The sequence below is a fragment of the Manis pentadactyla genome, chromosome 1 (assembly GCF_030020395.1).
Source record: "Manis pentadactyla isolate mManPen7 chromosome 1, mManPen7.hap1, whole genome shotgun sequence".
NCBI classification, from domain to species: Eukaryota; Metazoa; Chordata; class Mammalia; order Pholidota; family Manidae; genus Manis; species Manis pentadactyla.
Genome location: NC_080019.1, coordinates 195,221,514 through 195,241,605, shown reverse-complemented (window position 1 = coordinate 195,241,605; position 20,092 = coordinate 195,221,514). Strand labels below are relative to the sequence as shown.

The 20,092-nt window shown below is 60.0% G+C and overlaps 2 protein-coding genes and 1 long non-coding RNA gene across 9 annotated transcripts in view; 1 reads left to right on the top strand and 2 right to left on the bottom strand.

Moving 5' to 3' along the window:
* Nucleotides 1-2,304: 2,304 nt before the first annotated feature.
* LOC130684417 (uncharacterized) lies at nt 2,305-4,985 on the bottom strand. Of its 5 annotated transcripts, none has more exons than XR_008998696.1 (5): nt 4,389-4,985; nt 3,449-4,009; nt 2,935-3,069; nt 2,604-2,745; nt 2,305-2,466 (listed from the first exon to the last, which is right to left on the bottom strand). It is a non-coding gene; the product is annotated as an uncharacterized LOC130684417 (long non-coding RNA). The 5 variants fall into 5 exon arrangements; XR_008998697.1 differs by lacking the exon at nt 2,935-3,069 and having other exon boundaries at nt 3,449-3,648; nt 3,807-4,009; nt 4,389-4,984; XR_008998698.1 differs by lacking the exon at nt 2,935-3,069 and having other exon boundaries at nt 3,449-3,648; nt 3,926-4,009; nt 4,389-4,983.
* Nucleotides 4,986-5,590: 605 nt separating this feature from the next.
* On the top strand, nt 5,591-8,975 carry CSTB (cystatin B). The gene is made up of 3 exons (XM_036911998.1): nt 5,591-5,776; nt 8,095-8,196; nt 8,621-8,975. The coding sequence occupies exons 1-3, from the start codon at nt 5,711-5,713 to the stop codon at nt 8,747-8,749; spliced, it is 297 nt and encodes a 98-aa protein (XP_036767893.1). The 5' UTR covers nt 5,591-5,710; the 3' UTR covers nt 8,750-8,975.
* A 4,222-nt stretch (nt 8,976-13,197) lies between these two features.
* Nucleotides 13,198-20,092, bottom strand: part of PDXK (pyridoxal kinase) — a 29,385-nt gene continuing 22,490 nt past the window's right edge. For 2 of the 3 annotated variants that reach the window (XM_036911996.2, XM_057505085.1), the window contains exons 8-11: nt 18,514-18,625; nt 17,633-17,769; nt 16,064-16,130; nt 13,198-15,749 (exon numbers count right to left, since the gene is read on the bottom strand). In XM_036911996.2, the coding sequence (XP_036767891.1) occupies nt 15,637-15,749; nt 16,064-16,130; nt 17,633-17,769; nt 18,514-18,625 (429 nt within the window). In that variant the 3' untranslated portion in view covers nt 13,198-15,636. Of the gene's footprint in view, nt 15,750-16,062; nt 17,426-17,632; nt 17,770-18,513; nt 18,626-20,092 lie in introns of those variants that run through there. The other variant, XM_057505088.1, reaches the window with a different exon arrangement.

Genomic DNA, 20,092 nt, shown 5'->3' with positions numbered 1-20,092 from the left:
GACTTGGCTTTCCCGGGGGAACATTAGTGGGCCCACTAATATAAGGGGCGAAGAGGATAAGGACTAGTCATCACCAACTGATGACTGCCTACCACGTAGCTATGGCTACTTATCCAGCTTTTCATACAACTGAAAACAATCCTGCAGGGGAGGTGTGATTTTTGCCCTTTTGAAAATGAGCAAAGAGGCTTATAGGTGACATTCGGGCCCTGAGGAGTGATCAGCACATAATGCCACTCCACCCAGGGCTCTGCGGGGCCCCCAGATCCTGGGCCGGCGGGGACTTAGTTCACGCAGACCCAGGAGGACACAACGCCAGGTGAGAATTCTTTCTCATTCAGTCTCGACAATCCTGCTCCATCCAGGTGGCGGTTTCATCTGGTGCACAGGGGCGACCTCCCCAGACGCAGCCGCCCTTTCCTGCCCCGTTCTTCCTTGCTCCCTCTTTGCCGCCTGCGAGGCAGCTTCCATTCCCTGCTACTCCTGCTTTACCGAACCCGTTCCTTAGCTACACTCCTCTGACCTGCTCAAGAAAACTTTCTCGTTCAGAGCCAACAACCCGCCCCACCGTGTGGGTGGCGGTATCACCTAGTGCGCAGGGCGCGACCTCCCCAGACGCAGCTGCCCGGCCACAGTTGCGTAAAAATACAAGGCCCACAGGAGGGCAGGCAGTGCAGGCTTATTAGCCCACCATCCAGAGCTGAGGAAGGGGACAGGGGCCTGGGCCTTCAAAGGGGCTGTCTTGCCAATGGGTTTCAGCCCCGGGCAAGTTCGCTATGGATTCAATGTGACCAAAGAAAATGATAGCAAAACGTTCTTGGGGTGAAAGGGTTATATCCAACTTTATTTCCAGGTGGCAGGTCAGTCACTAGAATCCCATTCACTCAGTGAGTCTATGTGTAGCAAGCTGGTCTCTGCCTCTGGGCCCCTCTGTCCACACAGCCGTCCTCTGGGCCCCTATGTCTGCATAGCTGTCCTACACAGCCATCCTCTGGGCCTCTGTCCTCTGCTCTGCTCTCCTACAGCCTTGCAGCCCTGCCACCATGTTGTGCCAAGAGCACTGGGCAGAGCTCTTTTTATAGAGTCAACCACCATGTATTGCCCACAGATGTGCAGTGAGCTAGTCAACCACAGCCAGGTGAGAATCCTGGCCACAGGAACTCTCATTTTATCCACAGGGGCACAGCCGAGAGCAGAAGTCTGGCAGTGAGATGTCGCCCCTGCCAGGCACACAAGCCTTCCAGATGAGTAAGTCATGTCCAACCATCGCTCTTCCTATGTCAATTTAGGCAGTTAAAGGAGAGAGAAAAGCTTGTTCTTCACCAGCGGGCTCTCAGCAGCAGTCAGCTCAAAACAACCCAACGCGATAAAGCAGCACAGCCACCTGGGGCAGCTGGACACCATTCTTGAGGGCCCCCACCCGCCCCCTCCCACTCCAGGCAACCCCGCTTGGTGCCTGTTTTCCCAGCATCCCTACACTCCACCCCCACGGGGCTCATGCCCCCACCGCAGGGCCCACCCAAGCCCCACTGGGATCCCTGACCCCAATCCTGACCCATCCCCTGCAGGGTGAGGCTGGGAGCAGGGAGAGGAGCCCTCCCATGCCTGGACCATGGCCACTGGGAGGAGGGCACCGAACCGGCGGCAGGAGATGCACCTGCGGCATGCCAGCATGACAGGACGGCGCCTGCGGCAGGGGAGCGGGCAAGTGCTCTCTTTTCTACTTGGAGTTCTCCATTTTTATGGGGTCACATCTGTCTCATTCCTACATGCATTCAGTGAGGAATGGATCGTGGGAGTCTCTCCTTCTGCTCCCCACAGGGCATGATCACAGCTGACCACCCTGTCTTCCTGGAGTCCCAGACAAGGCTCTGCCCTGGCAGATGCAGGAAGGCTCGCCTCCCCACACACCTGCTCACAGGCTGCTCCCTCCGGGGGTCTCCTAGGCCCCATCAGCAGTCAGGACTGGGCCTGCTCCTGTGGGTGCCTCCCAGTGCCCACTGAGGTGCGGTCCTCAGGGTGTGGGGGTCAGCTGCATCTCTCTGGAAGGCCAGTCTTGTCCAGACAGGCCCCATCCCAGCTGCCAATGGGGTGGCAGACCCTTCCCTTACCTAGCTGGTTGAATCGAATCTGAATCCTAAATCACAATCTGTCAGAACCAAGCCCTTTTCCAATGCCCTTTATCCGACATCACCCCCACCCCAGCCTGAGACCTAGAGGCACCTCCTCCCTATCGCTGGACCTTTTTCCAGGCCTCTGCCCCCAGCCCCCAGCCCCCACCACATGCAAACACACACAAATGCAATCAATGAATCAGTGCTTCAATGGGCCTCTGGGTCACATGCTGGTGATGTCCAAAGCAGCGGCACGAGTGGGTGCTGGGCGGGCCTCGCATGTGAGGGATCCGGGCGGGAGGGAAACTGAGGTAGGGCAGGGACGTGGGACGATCATCATGATCAGCTCCTCCTGCCCAGGATGAAAAATGCCAAGATACACACAGTAGAGTGAGAACAGGAGGGACTCCATCTTCAGGTGAAGATTCCATTTTAAAAGCCAGGGAGTTAGGAGGAAGAGCCTGGACATATTAGTGGTCATCATCCCACCTCCAAACCTGTCTTCAGGCAGGGCAAGCAGGCCTCACTGGGGTGTCCCCACTGCTCTGGGGTTCCCCCTGTCCCGGAGGAGGGCAGGATCAAGGAATGCCTCGTGCTGAGCTCATCTTACGAAAAGTCGAGAGGACGGACACTGGACGACGACACAACGTCTCTCACTGGAGATTGGCGTCAGGACACCGCCCGGCGAGCCCCCGCCACCCCTGCCCACCTTGCCCTTCACCCCATTCCGGAAGCCTTACAAGGCAGAATCTGGGGCCTTTGCGGCGCCTCCTCTCTTGGGCTGCCCGCACCCCCCTCTCCCTGAGGGCGCACCTCTCACCTTGGGCACAGTCTCCCCGCTCACTGCCCACCCTCCTGCCTTCTGTCTCTGCCCTCCTGCAGGGTGAGCGTCTTGTTACTATGCTGTCTCGTTCTCTTTCCCAGACTTAAGCACCAGTCTCCGCTCGTCTCTGTCCTACATGGACAGGCAGGGAGGGGCCCCTGGGAGCTCTGATGTGGGCTGGCAAGTTCCCTTCACCTGGGAGACTGGACAGGACGGCAGCTGCGCAACCACTCTCTTCAGCAGCCCACCCGAAGCCTCCTGTCTGCCCCCCGGGAAGCTCTCCCTCCACCCGGGGCTCTGCGGCTGCCCAGATCCCGGACTGGTGGGGCTTCCTGCCCGCGCCGTGTGGGTCCAAGCGGGTGCTGGACGCCAGGGGAGCCTGGCTTCAGGGGTTGGCAAGGGAACCATTCAGCGAGCACCTCTTTCCTCCCCCTGCCGTGCCCCGCTCTCCGCCCCCTGCAGACCAGCTGCCATTAGCGGCCGCTCTAACAGTGATGCATCCCTTCCTTACCTGCGCTCATCTGTCCCGCTAGGGAATTCTTTCTGCTCAGACTCGAGAACCCAGCCCTGTCCAGGTGGAGGCTTCACCTGGTGGGCAGGGAGAGACCTCCCCAGACGCAGCTATGTGGCAACAAGACCGGGCAGGGCCTGACCCTTGACACGGGGATGCTTCTGTGCCCCGCACCACCATCCCCCAGCTCCTCCGGGTCCCTGCTGGGGCACAGGCTGGTTGTCTCCCCTCTACGGGGGGGCAGCCCCCACATCCTGCTGCCTACTCATCTCAGCCCCCTTCCCCCACATACAGCCCTCCCTGCACACCCCCACCCCAGCCAGGGGCCGTGACCTCCGACTCGTGGGACCATACTCACGCCAGGGTGGGAAATGGACCTATCCCCTCGGCAGGGCCCCCGCCCACCCCCACATGGGGCCCTATCCCGGCTGTTGCCTGCACGGCCCGTAGGCGAGGAAGCACTTCCCTTCCTCCCACCTGGGTCCTATGGGTGCTCTCACACTGAGCTGACAGACGACGTGCTGACAGGAGAGAGACCAGTCCCACTTCCCGGGAAGAGTCCTGACGCAGGGTGGGGAAGTGGGACAGGGCCAGGCCATTGTGAAATCTACTTAGCCCGAGAGAAAGGCCCTGCTCACTCTCCACCTTCAACCACACGCCCTTCTGCCTCCTCTTCCGACCCCTTAATCGATCAGGTGACTATGCAGCCAGGGCCAGAGATCCAGGATCCCCGTCCATGCTGCCACCTGAATGACCCTACTCCCAAGACAAAACCTGTGTCCATCTGACCTGTGTGCAGGCTGACCCCTGCCCAAAAGGCCCCATGGAACCCCAAGCCCCAAACCCTTAAGCGTGCCTCCTCTCTGAGGTTGCCCCCACTCCTGTTTCTTCAAGCGTGCGCTTTTTGCCTGAAATAAAATGTGCTCACACTTCAACTTACTGCGCTTTGTCTCTGGGCTCTTCCAAAAGCAAGTGTCTTTGTCACATCCCTGTTTCATTCTCTTTTCCAGACGGAAGCACAAGTCTTCGCTGTCTCTGCTCTACTGCAGAGGAGGAGGGAGGGGCTACTGGGAGCTCTGAGCGGGGCTGGCCAGTTCCCGTCGCGCAGGTGACCCGGACAGGACAGCAGCTGTACTGTAGTGCCCTTCAGGAGGCTGCCTGAAAATCTCCGGTCTTTGCCTCTGGGGAGCGCTCAGCACATAATGCCACTCCACCCAGGGCTCTGCAGCACCCCCAGATCCTGGGCTGGTGGGGACTTAGTTCCCACGCTGTGCAGACCCGAGCGGACGCTGGACACCAGGTGAGCCTGGCTTTAGAAGTTGGCGAGGGATTCGCCCACTGCCGAGCAGGAGTTCGGCAAGTCACCCTTTCCTGCCCCATTCTTACTCGCTCCCTCTTTGCCGCCTGCGAGGCAGCTTCCATTCCCTGCTACTCCTGCTTTAACGAACCCGTTCTTTAGATACACTTCTCTGACCTGCTCAAGAAAACATTCTCATTCAGAGCCAAGAACCTGCCCCGCCATGGCGGGTGGTGCACAGGGCGTGACCTCCCCAGACACAGCTGCCCAGCCACAGTTGCGTAAAAACACGAGGCCCACAGGAGGGCAGGCAGTGGAGGCTTATTAGCCCGCCATCCTGAGCTGAGGAAGGGGACAGGGGCCTGGGCCTTCAAAGGAGCGCGGCCGAGAGCAGAAGTCTGGCAGTGGGATGTTGCCCCTGCCAGGCACACAAGCCTTCCAGATGAGTAAGTCATGTCCGACCACCGCTCTTCCTACGTCGATTTAGGCAGTTAAAGGAGAGAGAACAGCTTGTCCTTCACCGGCGGGCTTTCAGCAGCCGGCAGCTCAAAACAATCCAACGGGACAACGCGCCACGGCCACCTGGACACCGTCCCCGAGGGCCCCACCCGCCCCACCCGCCCCCTCCCAGCCCAGGAACCCCCACGGGGCTCGTGCCTCCACCGCAGGGCCCGCCCCAGCCCCACCGGGGCTCCCGACCCCGAACCCGACCCCGACCCATCCCTGCAGGGCGGCGCCGGAAATGCGGGCTGTGTGCCCCTCGCCCCCGCCAGGGCCTGCGGGACACCCGCGCGCCCCCTACCGGCCCTCTCCCGGCGGAGCACCTCCTCCGCGGCGGTTCCGCCCCCACGTCACGTGGCCGTGCGTATTTGTGGCCCTGTGCGACCCCGTAGCGCGGGCAGCACCCGAGTCTACACATCACCCATTCGTTCAGTGAGATCCGCTGCCCGCCCTCAGCCGCCAGAATGATGTGCGGGGCGCCCTCTGCCACGCAGCCCGCCACGGCGGAGATCCAGGCCATCGCCGACCAGGTATGCCGGCAGGGGTACCCCAGGCCTGCGTTCGCGTCCTCGCCTTCATCAGCTTTCGCAGGGGACCGCCCGCCTGGGACAAGTGTGTGCCGGCGGGGACCAGCACCCCCACTCCTGGGAAGTGCGCCCGAGGCCTCCGGAGGGAGGGTCAGCCGGGAGAATACCCTCCAGAGGTCAGGAGAGCCCTGCCTGGGGCCCGGCCCTGGAGCGGGTGCGCTGAGAGGCGGCAGGAGGGACCCTGGGAAGGGGCGCCAGGAGCCCCAAGCTGGTGCGGTCAGCCAAGGCTCACGAAGTGGGGGCTACGGTCGGTAGGACAGGGTGTTTCCCTAGCTTTCCTTCCCTGCCGCCGCCCCCAGGGTCCTGTCCCAGGTGGTGAGGGCAGCGGAGGCCGGTGGGTCACTCCCGGGAGACCTTGGGAAGTGAGGAATCGGCAGGCCTCCTGTAAGCCGGCATGGGCCGGTTCCGGGTTCTCCCCAGGCCGACTGCTGTGTGACGCCCTCCGTTTCCTCGTTTTCCAGGCCGCTTGTCACATGGTCTCTGTGTGTCAGCTCATCCGGGAGGGGAGAGTTCTCTTCTCAGAGGCCCCTCATTTGGTGTTGATCACCTGAGAGGGACACGCAAGGGGCAGCGGCCACTGCTCCTGGGAGAGGCTCTGAGGCAGGCAGGAGGCTGCGCCCACTTGCTGGGGTCTCCGGGAGGAGCGGGGCAGGGGGCCGCACCGCGGCTCTTGGCACCGACCCCCCTCAGGAGCGCTTGGGTGCGGGTGAGAACCGGCGGGAGGCAGCGGAGCCGTGCGATCCGCCTCAGGTCCGAGCACCCACTGGCCGGTGCTCCCACCTCCCCTGGCCTCCTGCCCCACCCTGATCCCGAGGGCTGGGGGCCCGCAGCTTCCAGCCGATCCTGGGCCTTCTGTGCCCCTCAGCCACAGCCCAGCCCTCCACCATCCTGGTCACAAATGGAACGCATGAACTGTCACCCGCAAACCGTGCCCCGGCCTGGCATTCGAGGCCTCCCCACCCCCACCTTCAGCCTGGTCTTAACCCCATTCCTTGCAAACAGTGGGGCCTCGCTGCCTCACTGCCTCTCCAGAAACAGGCGAACAGGGAGGCAGTACCTCTCCAGACCCCCACACGTTTGTGGCTGCCTCTGGTGCTCCCTGTCCTGTAAACCGTGCAGGGTCAGTCCTCCGTAGCCTGGCCCGGCACCTTGCACGACCGAGAGTGTCGCAGGTGAGAATTCAGGCGCAGGAAAAGGCCCTGGCTGCCTGGGCAGGCGTGTGCGGAGGGCAGAGGAACAGGAGCAGCAGGACCCAGCCTGCCTTTTCCCTGCCCAACCCTCTCTCATGACCTTGCCTGCCTAGACACCAGTCTTATCCCCAGGAAGACCCCTCCCTGGAGGCCCCAGGCCTGTGTTTGGATTGCCAGGGTGGCTCACTTGCATGTGACCACGGTGACCACCCACCCATCCCCCACCCATTCCCCACTGTCTCCCAGCACCCAGCATGCTTCCTGCAGCTGGTGCACAGACCCTGTGACCCTCTGGGACTAGCTGGTGAGCCCAGCACTAGGGTAGTATACTCTAGCGCTGGCCGGGTAACCTAGACAGCAGCCAGAGCACTTTTAAAACTACATCAGACTTTAAACTTTTAAAGAAGATAAACCTCTCCTATGCCTGTAAAGATGTTGAGTTCCTGAAAGGCCACAGCCCTGGGAAACAGGACCGACCCAGAGGCTCCATCACCAGACAAGGTTGGTCTCGGCCCTAGCGCTGTGCACCCGCACAGACCACTGGGGCTCCAGTGAGGTGCCTTTACCTGCACAGCACTTACCTCCTGCCTCGTCCGTTACTCGGAAAACTAGGAACAGCCTAAGAGCCCCCGTTAGGGGAATTCAAATATGTGAAAGTTAAATGCAAATTTCAGGTAAAATTGGCTTAAACTTTAAATATGTTTTAGTTTTTGATTTTAAGAGTAATTAAAAATTATATGTAGGCTTTGAAATGAACTCTGCATGCTAAGAAAACAGTATAAATTTGTACATACGGTCATAGTGCTGGAAATGTAAAAATATCCCATGGCTAGAAAAGAAAAGGCAGATGATATACCGAAATAGCATCTCTGAAACGTTGGCCGATTTAAGGAACTGGGTCTGCACTTTTTCATATAGGTAACAGTTTAATGCCTTCCCTGTTACACAGATCATGTCACAGAAAATCTGTACAGGGTGGGCATTAGAATTCAGGTTGCAACATTTACTGTGAGAAGTAAGCCTATGCATCAGTCGCTCCTGCTCACGTTCGCCATTCTCCCCCCTCCCCAGGTGAGGTCCCAGCTGGAGGAGAGGGAAAATAAGAAGTACACTGTTTTCAAGGCCGTGGAGTTCAAGAGCCAGGTTGTCGCAGGGACGAACTACTTTATCAAGGTGGAGTGTCAGCCACACGGGAGGGTCAGACCGGAGTGGGAGCTCATAGGTGCCAGGACAGGGGGTGCTTCGAGGGTCCCGTGGCAACCCTCGGGTTGGGGCTCTGTGGCCCTCAACTGGAAGTGTCTGCATGTGTGCATGTGTGTATGTGTGCACATGTGTGTGTGCATGCGTGTGCCCACGCTGACCTACCCATGGAGAGGGCAGAGTTTTCAGGCAAGTAAGGGCTGTGGTAGAGTGAATGGGGGGTGCTGGGGATGCTGGCTGGGGTAACCAGGGTGTCCCTGCACGTGAGGGAGGTGGGAAGGCCAGCAGCCTCTCTAACGACCTGAAGGAAGCACAACTGGGGTCGCCCTCACACAGCCCTGTCGGGCAGGGGAGCCTGGGGCTGAGGCTGCCCGGGCCTGACATGCTCTCTTCCCAGGTCCAGGTGGACGATGACGACTTCATGCATATTCGCGTATATGAAAGCCTACCACACACAAACAAGCCCTTGGCCTTGACCAACTATCAGACCCACAAAGCCAGGCATGATGAGCTGGCCTATTTCTAGTTCTCCACCGTGCACAGAGCCCGTCGTTCACATGGCTGTGTCCTCCGGACGTGCTCTGAGTCGTCGGCAGCAGTGCCATCTGCGGTGGGGGGATGTTAGCACCTTGCTGGTCTGTTTCTCACTTTCCTTGACTTGACCTTTTTCCTGCCAATGAACAATCTCGACTAAATTACTTTCAAAAGGACTTATATAATCTTTAAATACATGTATCTTTGAAGTCTACAAATTGCCTTCTTTGGGGTTTTTTTCTTCTGAAGCCATAGTTTTACACAGCGGTGTCCCGGGTGGACAGCGCGGTGGGTAAGAGGTTCCCTCACAGCCCTGTGGCATCTGTCCCATGGGGAGCCGTGTGCTGGCCTGAGACCCCTTCCACCTGGGCGGCCCACCAGCACTCCGGGAGCCTGTACTGACCATGCCTGGACTGTGTCGTCTCCTGGCCTCCATTTCCCCATTAAACGAAAGGATTTGAGGAAATCTGGTTCTAGAGCATTAGCTTTAATGCCCTTGGACACACTCATGCTTTGTGCCCTAGGACAGACGCACGCACAGGACAGGCAGCTGTGGCAACAAAGGTGTGCCTGCGAGAGATTGTGTGGCCTCCCGGCGGGGTTGCACATGCTCAGAGCCCACCCCCTCCTCCCAACAGCCTGTGTTTTAACAGTATGCTTTTGGGTTTCAACAGAGGGCTCCTGCCTGAGTGACGTCAGCCGGTCCCTGGACAGTGTGAGGTTGTGTTGATTGGAGTGTCCCTGTGTTGCAGGAGTAAAGACGGTGTTGGAATTGTTGTGTGGCTCCAGGGCCATAGCAGGAAATCCCTGAGCTCCCCTTTGCCTCCCTGGTGTTTTATGCCAGGTGGGCCCAAGGCCATCCCCGGGTCCCTGCAGGAGGAGGGCGGGGTGGTAGGCCCCACAGACGCGACGATGGAAGAGGCTGAGCGAAGCCTTGAGCCAAGGAGCGCGAGTGGGCCTGGGAGCGCAGATGGGTCTGGGGGGGCCGCACAGACTCCCGGGCCTCCAGAGGAGCCGGCCTGCTCACCTGTGTTTAGACTTCTCACCAAGTTTAAGGGTAAACCAACGTTGCTTTCAGCCCCGAAACGTGTAGAAACGTGTTACATGGGCCTGGAGACGCTTCCCCCAGGATCAGGCCTCCTGCCAGAAGCACCTCTCTGCCTAGCTCAGCAGCATCAGGACAGGGGCACTCGGTGGTGAGAGGTGGCATTAGAGGTCAGACAGGAAGCAGGCCCACAACCCCTCCCTCCCTCCCTCTCCTTGCCTTCCTGGCAGCAGTGAGCCCAGTGAGAAGACCTGCAGGTGCACTTACAAACATGCGGGTGAATCAGCCTGGGCTCCACCACCCAGGTGTGCCTCACCACCCAGGTGCGCAGGAACTGGAGCCCAGGCGGACTGGTGACACTTGCCAGGGAACCTGGTCCCCAGCCCTGGCAGGGAGGGGCCGGGATAGGGAGCCCCACTGCCGAGAGCTACGGGCTGGCTGCCCAGGGCAGAGCAGAGTGCGGGCCCGAGGGAACTGGGCCCCTCCGGCAGGGCAGGGCAGCCCGTCCTGGAAGGTGAGGTGCTCAGGATCCATGCCCATTCGACCACGGGACTTCACAGAGTTCCTAAGGGGAAGGGTGATGAATCCCTGAGGGGGAGGTCACACTTAAGCACAGTCGCCATGAAAATCCTCACTGTGGGTAACCCCAGGCCACCGGGGCAACAGACATAGCCTTGCCAGGACGCCAGGCTTACCCAAAATCCACATGCACAGTACATGGGTCTGGTGGACACGGGGCTCCCGATGCCCCAATTGGACCCAGAGATGGCCCTGAGAGGCGTCCCAAACCTGAGCTCAGCTCCAAGAAAGCCTCAACCTGCAGCGTCAGCACCTCAGTCCCCCACTGGTCCAGTTTTGCAATCACTGGCTAGAACTGCAACTAAAGCCCTAGGTTGGGAAGTGTGCAGCTAAAAGAGGTGTGCAAACCACCGCCACACCCCTCTGGTCTGTCGGGGCTCCGTGGTGCCAGTTAACGATCCGCTTTCATGTCCGCAGAGGGGTACGTCTAACCCTCCCATCATCAAGCCTGCCATCCCAGCTACTCTGCCACGCACAGGGCTGGCGTCATGCTGTGGGGTTCGCTCCTTCCCCTCCTCGCTCTCTGGGGCCTGAGGACAGGCTCTGCCAGGCCCATCAGTCCCCTTCCCTGCCCCGGGCACGTCCTCTCCTCGTGCCAGAGGCTGGGTCCCAGGTGAGAAAGTAACCAGTGGCTTCCAAACCAGCAGCTCCAGCAGCGTGACGGAGGCGCCCCACTCCCCTCCCGAGACCGCCAGGCTCTGCGCCCTCGGATTAGTCAGGATCGCTCCCCCTTGGGGCCCACGCCCATCTGGGGGTGGCTCCTTTCCATCCAGTCTGCCCAGTTCTGCCAGGCCAAGGGCTAGCCCTTGTTCTCCGGCTTCAGAGCCGACTGGACAGCGATGCACCAGGACAGGGAGTGGCCCACGGCCTCGGAAGCCTTTCCTACCACGATGGGCCTCCTGCTGCCTGAGACTGGAATTTGCCCGATACTGGCGTGGGGCAGGGGCAGGGACAGAGGGAGGGCTGCGGCTGGAGCTTTGTTCACCACCACCAGCTGGAACTGGGCTCCCCGTGCTCGTGAACCAGGAATCGGGGAGTGATGCCGTCTCCTGCTCGGGACTCAGTTCTGCTTGGCTTGGTGGGAAAGCTTTTAAAGTGTTTCCTCTGCCAGAATTGAGAAGAAAATTCTAAGAACTTTCATGAATATAAAGCTAGTATTTCCCGAGTCAGACCTAAGGTCACTCATTAAATTCCATCTTAAACGAACGAACACACTATGATCATCGTGAACACAGCCTGTAGCGGAAGGCAGCAATGTGGCTGGTAAGATATTGTTTTTCAATCCGTGTCTTTCCACGTTGAGAAAACAACTCTCACTGTGGATAAACTGCAGAAGTTCTCAAGAACACACGTGAACTACAAAAGCCCACATTTTAGGAATGAGAAGCTCGGCTGCATGGCAGATGCCTAGGGGAATCTTTCAGATGCAGGAGTGCGAGGCTGAGCCTCTGGGGCGCAGGGGTCCCAGGGCACACAAGGGGGGAAAGTACCCTGGGCTCCCTTCCTCCCTGTACAGCTGTGCAGGGACCCCCAAGGTTCAGGTCCTCACTGGGCTGCTCCCTGCTGGCAGAGCCCAGAACTGCGTGGCTGGACTCCACAACCACAGTGGAGTCTCTACAAAAACTCTTCTCTGCAAAGACCGTCCAGCACCCCCATTCTACCCCCAGCACAGAGCGACCTCAGCAAAGACACAGGCACCTGCACACCAGCCCTGAACCCAGCCCCAAGGCCACAGGTGGGGTGCCCGCTCACCGTGCCTGGAGGGACCAGCCTGACCAGTGCCCACGGCCAGAAGTGAACACAGCAGGATTGTGTTCTGGGGGAATGCCGACTGTCCAGACCAGCTGGATGCAGGTTCAAGACCTCACTGGCCTAGGGCACTGGGCCTGGCCTCCCAGTGCTGCCCTCCCCAGGGATGGGGATCCCTCCAATATCCACTCTGCACGTTCATCCGACATGCTCCCTCCATGGTCACAGGCCATGCGCTGGAGGGAAGTCCAACAGCTAAGCACCACTGGGGATAAGGGAAGTCCCGGCCACCTGGCAGTGGGAGAGGGTGTGGGACAGACAGCTGGGCTCGGCAGCGGCACACCCGCAGCAGGCGGACTTGGGTCTGGAGGCTGCGTGGCTCCCACCCAGACTCGGAAAGCCAGGACCACACTCCCAGCCTGCGGTCTGCACATTAGTCCCCTCTGCGCACCCACTGCCCTTCTGCTGGCCTCCCAGGCGGGTGCTGTGTGCAGTCCTCTTGAATCCCACCCCATGGGACGTGGGTGAGGGAGGCCCAAGAGAGCGGCAGTGGCTGAGGAGGCCAGGGAGGGGTTCCTGGCTCTTCTGGCAGCAGATTGCAGCCCAGTCACATGCTCAAGGGTGCCTCTGACGCACACAGAGGGGGCCTGACACCCCAGGCGGGCGGTCCCTGCAAAGGGCAGGACTAGGAGGGGCCTGCTTGCGGTGACAGTCTAGGGGCCAGAATGCTCTCCCCATCCGTTCTGTACATTTCACCGTAAGGGGCTCAAGGGGAGAGGAGGACTGGGATCTGGAGCGTCAGGACACCCAGTACAGGCTGAGCATTCACCCCTTCCTTCAGTCCAATGTGCCCAGCGCTCTCCCTGGGGCACAGGACAACAGTGGGAGGAAACTTTCACATCAGGGACTGGGCCTTGGCATCATGGGGCAGGCAGCGCACCCAGCTGCCACTCCCACACCAGAAGCACCTTCCACTGGCCCACCGTGCACTTAGTGACGCTGTGCTTCATCCGCTGCACACTGAGGGCTGCGCTTCTAACAGGTGTAAGAAAAGAACACAAACAGCGTCGTGTTTACCATCGCTGACATATATTGCAAAAGTAACACAGACTGATGCCGTTTTAGGACTTGGCCATGGTTTAAGACTGATGAAGAAGAAAGCAGTTTGGTAATTCATCTTTGAGGTTTACAGGAGGGGCTCTGAAGATCTGGCAAGAATCAAAATCTGTACTATGGTAACAAGCAGGTGATTCTGGGCCAATACATCTCCTGCCTTCAAATAAATTATCTTAGTGTTGGTAATGTATGGAAAGTAAAACCAAACATTAATGCTAATTTGGACTCAACGTGTGAAAAGCACTGCCCAAGGACCCTGGTTAACTCCTCGTGTGGAATTTGAAGCACAGACAACCCATGGCCTCTGTTATTGTCCTGACAGCGGTATCCGTCCCACAGGGAACCAACAGCACGTGCTCGGCTGCATTGTGACCACAGTAGCTGCTCGGAGTGGGGACACGCAGGGCTTGGCTGTCCCTGCAGGAGCCCCACACTCCCGAGGCCCTCAGGAGCTGTCGGCTTGTGCTGCTGCACATGAGGGGCCTGGCCAGGCCGCCTCGCTGCAGCCCAGAGGCAGAGGGGGCCTCGTTTGGCAGGAAGTCCTCCAGGGGGTTGTTCCCACCGTTCGGTGCTAGATTCAGCCAGTGAGAGAACTGGGCCTAAGGCAGAGCAAAGCCCCTGAAACAGCCACGGAACCTGAGAATTGTGGGGGGTTCCGGCGGCCCGCCCTCTGGGTGGGCGGCACTCACAGCCCAGTCCCGGCCCAGCTCTGCACTCCCACACAGGGTCCTCGCCTCACCAAAGACATGCACTTAGGTTCTTCGCTGCCTTACACCTGCACTCGATATTTAAGAAAAGCCAAAAAGCCTTTTCTCCATGGCTGGCGTGTGGCGTCTCCCCAGCTACTTGGCAGGGACGGGGTGGTCCATGGGGGCGCTGCACAGCTGGGGACGCCAGCTGGCCCTGCTCCTCCTCTGGTCCGGTGGGCCCTGCTGGGACCAGTGACCTGGGCTCTGCCCCAGGGCTCCAGGGTCTGGGTCCTCGGAACTGGGAAGGGCAGGGACACAGATGGCCTTCCGCTGGCTGCTGCGGGAGCTCGGGAACTCTGACCGGAGCAAAGGTTACCGGAAGTCAGGGGGTGGCAGGCAGTGGCTCAATGGGAGCAGCTTTTCTTTATTCTGGGGTGTTGTCAACAGGAGCATGTGGCTCAGGATGCGAGTCTTTCCAGAGGATACCAGAACTGCCGTTGGGGGCATTGGCTGTGGGGGGGTCTGCACATGGGGCCCCTGGGAGACGCAAACCTAGGTGCCCCGCAGAAGTGGCAGCAGGCGCTGCAGCCTGGGCAGGCCAAACCCAGGCTTCTGGGTGGGCACCCCTGCCTATAGGCAGGCCTGGGGGCCCTTAAAATCCTGGGCTACGTGGGGCAGGCAGGCGTCCCAGCAGTGGACAAGTGGACTTGTGTCTGCTGGCCCCTCCTGGAGGCATCTGAGCTGCTCCTCTGGAGTACCGCCCCCGCCCCACCCCACGTCAAACCCCTCCCGAGGCAGGTCGGGGAGCAGCAGCTGGCTTTGCAGGGCCTCTGGCTTGCAGACACCTGCTGCACAGAACCCAGAGCTGGTGAGGATGAGGTAACTGGCCTGAGGTTGAAATATACTCGGTGGGGAGGAGGTCGGCTCTGCCCCTGTCCTGTCACCAGCAGCAGGGGGCAAACGCGTACCTGACCTGCAGTACCACACACCAGGCTCTTCCACACCTGCCTGCAGCTGCGCTGGCCCCTCCTCATCTCCCTCACCACTCGGCAGGGCCCTGGAGGTGGTGCTCAGGTAGACATGAGATACGGAGTCTGATGGGATATCCAGGGCCCGGGAAAGGTCCCGCCAGGTGACTGGGCCATGCCTGCCTGTGTCTGGGTCTGCTAGTATTAAGCTGTGCACACAGCGACGTGAAAACAGGATGTCTGCGCCCCTGGGGACCTACCAGGCGCACAGCACCAAACACAACTCTGAAGCCGGCATGGAGACCATCAGGTCAGGACAACAACGAGGCTATTTAGCATAAATCTTATGGAAGCAAATGGTTAAAACCCAACTCAGAGATGCAAGGGCTCCTGGGCCCACCGGCTGGGAAGGGGGACATAGCACATTCCCCACACCAGCCTGGGAGGCTGGAGGACAGACGCCGAGAGGGCAGACACAGAGCTGGTTTTCCAGGGAGGCCCAGGGGCCTGCGGGGAGCAGGGAGCTGGGTTTCAAATTACACATTTCTGTGGTCACTGTGTTGTTAAAAAGGAAGGCTGCATGTTTTCACCATTAAGACCAGTTGATGCTGGACACCCACAAAAGACAAAATACCAAGCTTCAGTCACAGCTCTAAGGCAGAACGTCACATTTCTCACAAGGACGAAGACGGAGACACTAACAGGCCGCGTGCTAGAGGCAGGTATGCGCGCCTCAGAGCACCGTGGCCTGGACGACGATCTCGGGGTTCTCGATGTCCTTTTTGCTCTGGACCATCCGCAGCTCCAGCTGCGCCGAGCTGGGCCTCCGCCCTTCCCCAGCCTGGGCTACGGAACAAAGGCAGCGTGATGGATGGGAGGGCAGGGGCGTGGCTCTCCATCCCCCACCTTTCCCCAGTCCCGACAGTCGGGGTACCACTGGCATACCCGTCTCAGAAGGGACTCCAGGACGCTGCCCCTGCCCCCAGGCCTAAAGCCAAGGCCAAGGCCCAGGTAGACGGTGGGAGCGATGGGGAACCCTCTGACCGCAGCAGAAAGTGGTCGCACCAGAGTGGAGCAGTGCTGTGCCCACCCCTCCCAACCAGGGTTCCCAAAGAAAGTGCTGACCAACAGGACCAGCTCGTGGGCCAGCTCGGCGGTACCTTTTGCACAGTTGATGGTCCGCTGCAGAACGTGGTACATAGCCGACACGGTCTTCTCACAAGCCACCTGCATGGGGAGGAGACGCTATGGCCCCCACTGGAGGCTCCCCACTCTGTTGCCCACAGCTGCCTGGATGGGATGCTTTATTAACACAGGCAGTGTGCCCTCTGGGTCGCCAGGGCACTGGCTCTGCCATCACGCCCCACCCCCAGGACTGCCCACCGAGGAGACCCCAGCAGAGCCTACAGACTCCTAGATGCGAAGGAGTCGTGCCCACCCCCGTCTGGAGGACCTGTCCGTACTGCCTGGCATGCCATACGTGCTTAGCAAGTGTTTCCAGAATGAAGTGGTTACAGGGAACCGATGTGGGAAGAGCTCCTGCCCCAAAGCTGGCAAAGTCACCACCCACTGGTGTCTCAACATCAGACTCAGGCTTGGCACGCACTGGGGAAGTGAGCGTAGCTCCTCCTGACTCCAGGACTAGGGCTGGCTGAGCTCAGCCTAGGCCTTGGGTGGCCAGCAGCAAGGCCTCCCCCGGACAGGTCTAGACGCCTGGACCAGAAGACTCCTGTGGCTGCCAGATAAACACGGCACGCCTGTGCCCACCCCAGCTCACAGTGGGCAGAAGGGGTGAAGCCACGTCAATCACCGGAGCCTTGTCGGTCATAGGGGAAGGGCACCGGCCTGCCATCCTAGCCCCGCGTGCCACAAACATGGAGCTGGACACCCAGCCACAACTGCCGTATTAGGGAGGGTGTCTATCGGCCCCCAGGGGAAACAGGCCACGCCAAGTGCCTGGTAAACACAGCTTTAGGGGAGTCCACTTTCAGATCCTGATCTCTGAATTCTTCCTTGAGAGGACCCGACAGAGGAAGTCATGCTCCTGTCCCCTCCCCTCCTTGCTGGCAGCCGCCCTTCCCCCGTGAGTCCTCAGGCGCCAGTGGGCCTCACCCACCAGAACCACTGTGAGCTGCAGAAGGGACATGCTAGGGGCCCAGCCACCTGGGCACTGCTGTGCACTCCAGGTTTCCAATTCTTTGGTTTCAAAGCATTAAGGGAGGACACACTAAGGCTGTCAGCTGACGGGGCATGAATAGAACAATCAGACAAGAGATCATGGCATATGCAACACAAGGTCAAAGGATGCCATCTTCTCTGGAGCTTTAGCAGTGGGGCGAACACCCATCTACCAAATCAGAGCAGCACCCGAGCAGAATGGCTCTCTCTACGAAGGCGGACATTTACACAGAGAGCAGCAGTGGAACACATGGACCCAGGAGGAGACGGCTCTCCAGTCAAGTCCCCCTGCATGAGCCCATCCCTTATCCTCACAGGAGCTCCCAGTCTGAGTCTTTAAGTCACTGCAGCGATGAAAAGTACGATAAACTTTACTCAACTGTTCCTCTGGAAGTGTGTCTAGTTACCAAGTTACCGAGGCTGCGACCCCTCCCCAGTCCTCGGACCTCGTCTGGGGCAGGACGGCCATGGTCAGGACCCGGCTGTCTCCCTTCTCCTGGTTAAGCCCCCACAGCACCTGACTGTATGGGGGCTGGGGATGTCCTACTGACCTTGAGATTATTGGGGTGCTTGTGAGTCCACGCCAGCAGCATGGCAGCAAAGAGGTCCCCCGTGCCCACAAAGACCGCATCCACCTTGTGCATCTCCATGCGGATACGCTCTGTCAGCATGGACCCGTCGGGTTTCCCTGGGGAAGGGAGACAGCAACTGGGATCCAAGGGCTCAGGTCCCAAGACCCTAGGCCAGAGGAGTGCCACCCTGCCCTCCTCCCTGTGTGGTGGCAGGGAAGGCTGCCATCGCCTGCCGGGGATCCCAACACCCCCAGCCACAGCCGCAAACCAGGGGAGGAAGTGCATGACTGGACCTCTGGTCAAGATGGCCTAGGGGCCACCGCACAGCTCCACAATGGGGGACTGGCACATGCCACGTGACCCGGAGAGGGTCCACAGGGCATGAAGGGCACCCATGGCAGCAGGGACCGTGGGAACCCCTCACGTGGGGGCAGGTGTGCAGGTGTGAGGTGTGAGCAGGTGGATGTGAGCGAGTGTGGAGAACTCACATCCAGGAGGCATCACAAGACTAACAATGGCCACTAGAGTGCAAACCACCCCCAGGCATGCAAACCAGCCCCGCGGGATGGGAGGCATGAGGACCCCTGTCCCCGACTATGCATGGAGAGCTGCTTGGTGACCCGGGGGAGCCTGTCAGCACCCCGCCTGCTCCACTGCACCCTACATCCTGGAAACCCTTCTCCATCCTGCTTGCAGCTGAATCTTTTTGGGGGGTGACGAATTCAGCACTACGACCCCTGCTGAGTAAGGCGGGGTGGGGGGGGTGTCTTTCTAACAAACCCACAACTGTCTCAGAAGCCTCAGGGACACGGTGCGGGTGGAAGGGTGCCCCGTGGCCTAGTGGGCAGCACTGGACTTACATATCCTCTGGCTGCCCAGTGCAATCAGGTAGTCGCTGCCCCGCGGGGAGGGCAGGTCAGAGCTGGTGATGACGACCGTGTCGGGGCCCATCGAGTGCAGCATGTCCATCACCTGCCAGAGCACAGGGGGCCTATCAGCCACCCTGCGGCCTCCCGCCCCCCACCCCGTGAGCCCGAACAGCCTGGCCCTGGCACATGGTCCTATAGGGCCTGGCTTGACTGGACGGAGACAACAGAGGCTGAGAACGCAGGGCCCACCCTGCCCGGCCTGTGCCTGACGAGTGACATCTTAACGTCTGAGTGTGCACCTGCTGGCCCCCACCTGGCACGCTACCTGAGACCGGATTCCAGAGGAAGTGCAAACCAGGCCCCAGGATGGCTGTCCCTACTAACCTCGCCTCAAGTGGCAGAACGCACACACCATCAGGCAAAAAGCTCCCTCACTCCCTCGCTCGCTGTCATTTATTCATGCAGTGAACAACCCTTATTGTCTGCCTAGCAAGATGTTGCTGGCTGGAGGCTCCTTGTGACAAAATGCCCAGCGGAGTAAACTCAAGAGCTCAGGAAGGTTCTGGCTGAACCAGGAAAGGAGGCAGGTATAGTGCGGCCAGCACAGGATGGCCGGGGTCAGGCTGGGGACGGGTCTCAGGGAGGCCGTGGCCTCCCCGGCCCCCCATGGGCAGCACCAGCTGAGCAGCTCGACTCCCACCCTCCGGTGGGTCACTGCGAGGCCCCGGGAAGGCCCTTGTACTGACCCTGAACCATGCACACACACTCGGAGATGCTAGTGCCCAGTGTCCACAAGGATTCCAAGTCTGGTTCCCTTGGCTTAGGAGAAGGCCCAGCCTGACTCACACCACGGCAGCCCACTCCCCTCCTATCTGCCCACAACCCGCAGGCTGCAGAGATAACAGGCCCAAGGGGCATGTAGCAGCCAGAAACCATTTCTTGACTGTTCTAGGATGTCTGGTGAGACTGCCTCTGAGCAGGGCTTATGGACACACAGGCAGGCAGCCTTTGGGGCAGAGCTGAGAGCAGGCCGGTGGAGAGGGGGACAGGGCTCCACCACACACCCAGAGTGTGCACACACTCACCGTGCAGCCACCCCGCACGGCTCTGCGGGGCACAGACGACTCCCTCCAATCCTCAGTGAGCAGGCACACTGAGAAAGGGGCCCCCTGGCCTCAGCTGCTTCCCTCCTGCCCTAGGGTCATCTGGCTCTGAGGCCCCAGGGCGCTGCTACTTGCAGCAAGGCCCTCAGAGCGGGGAGGAGAGCACTCTCAGCCCGTGCCCAGCAAGCCCTCTGCATAGCAGGAATGGGCACTGCAGCCCCATGCGCCTGGTGTGAGCATGGTGGGCCTGGCTCTCAGAGCACATTTCTGGGACGGTGAGGAGAGCCCATCCTCTGATGAGGCCCAGCCACAGGTGGCGAGAGGGCCCTGGCCTGCAGAGCAGGGCTCAGTGCCTGGACGCACAGCCCATAGTGGTCAACCCGTGGGAAGCTAAATGACCAGCCGACCAACAACAAGGGGGGGGTGGGGCAGAGGAAGCTGGAAAGAACTTGGAAAAAAGAAGCCCC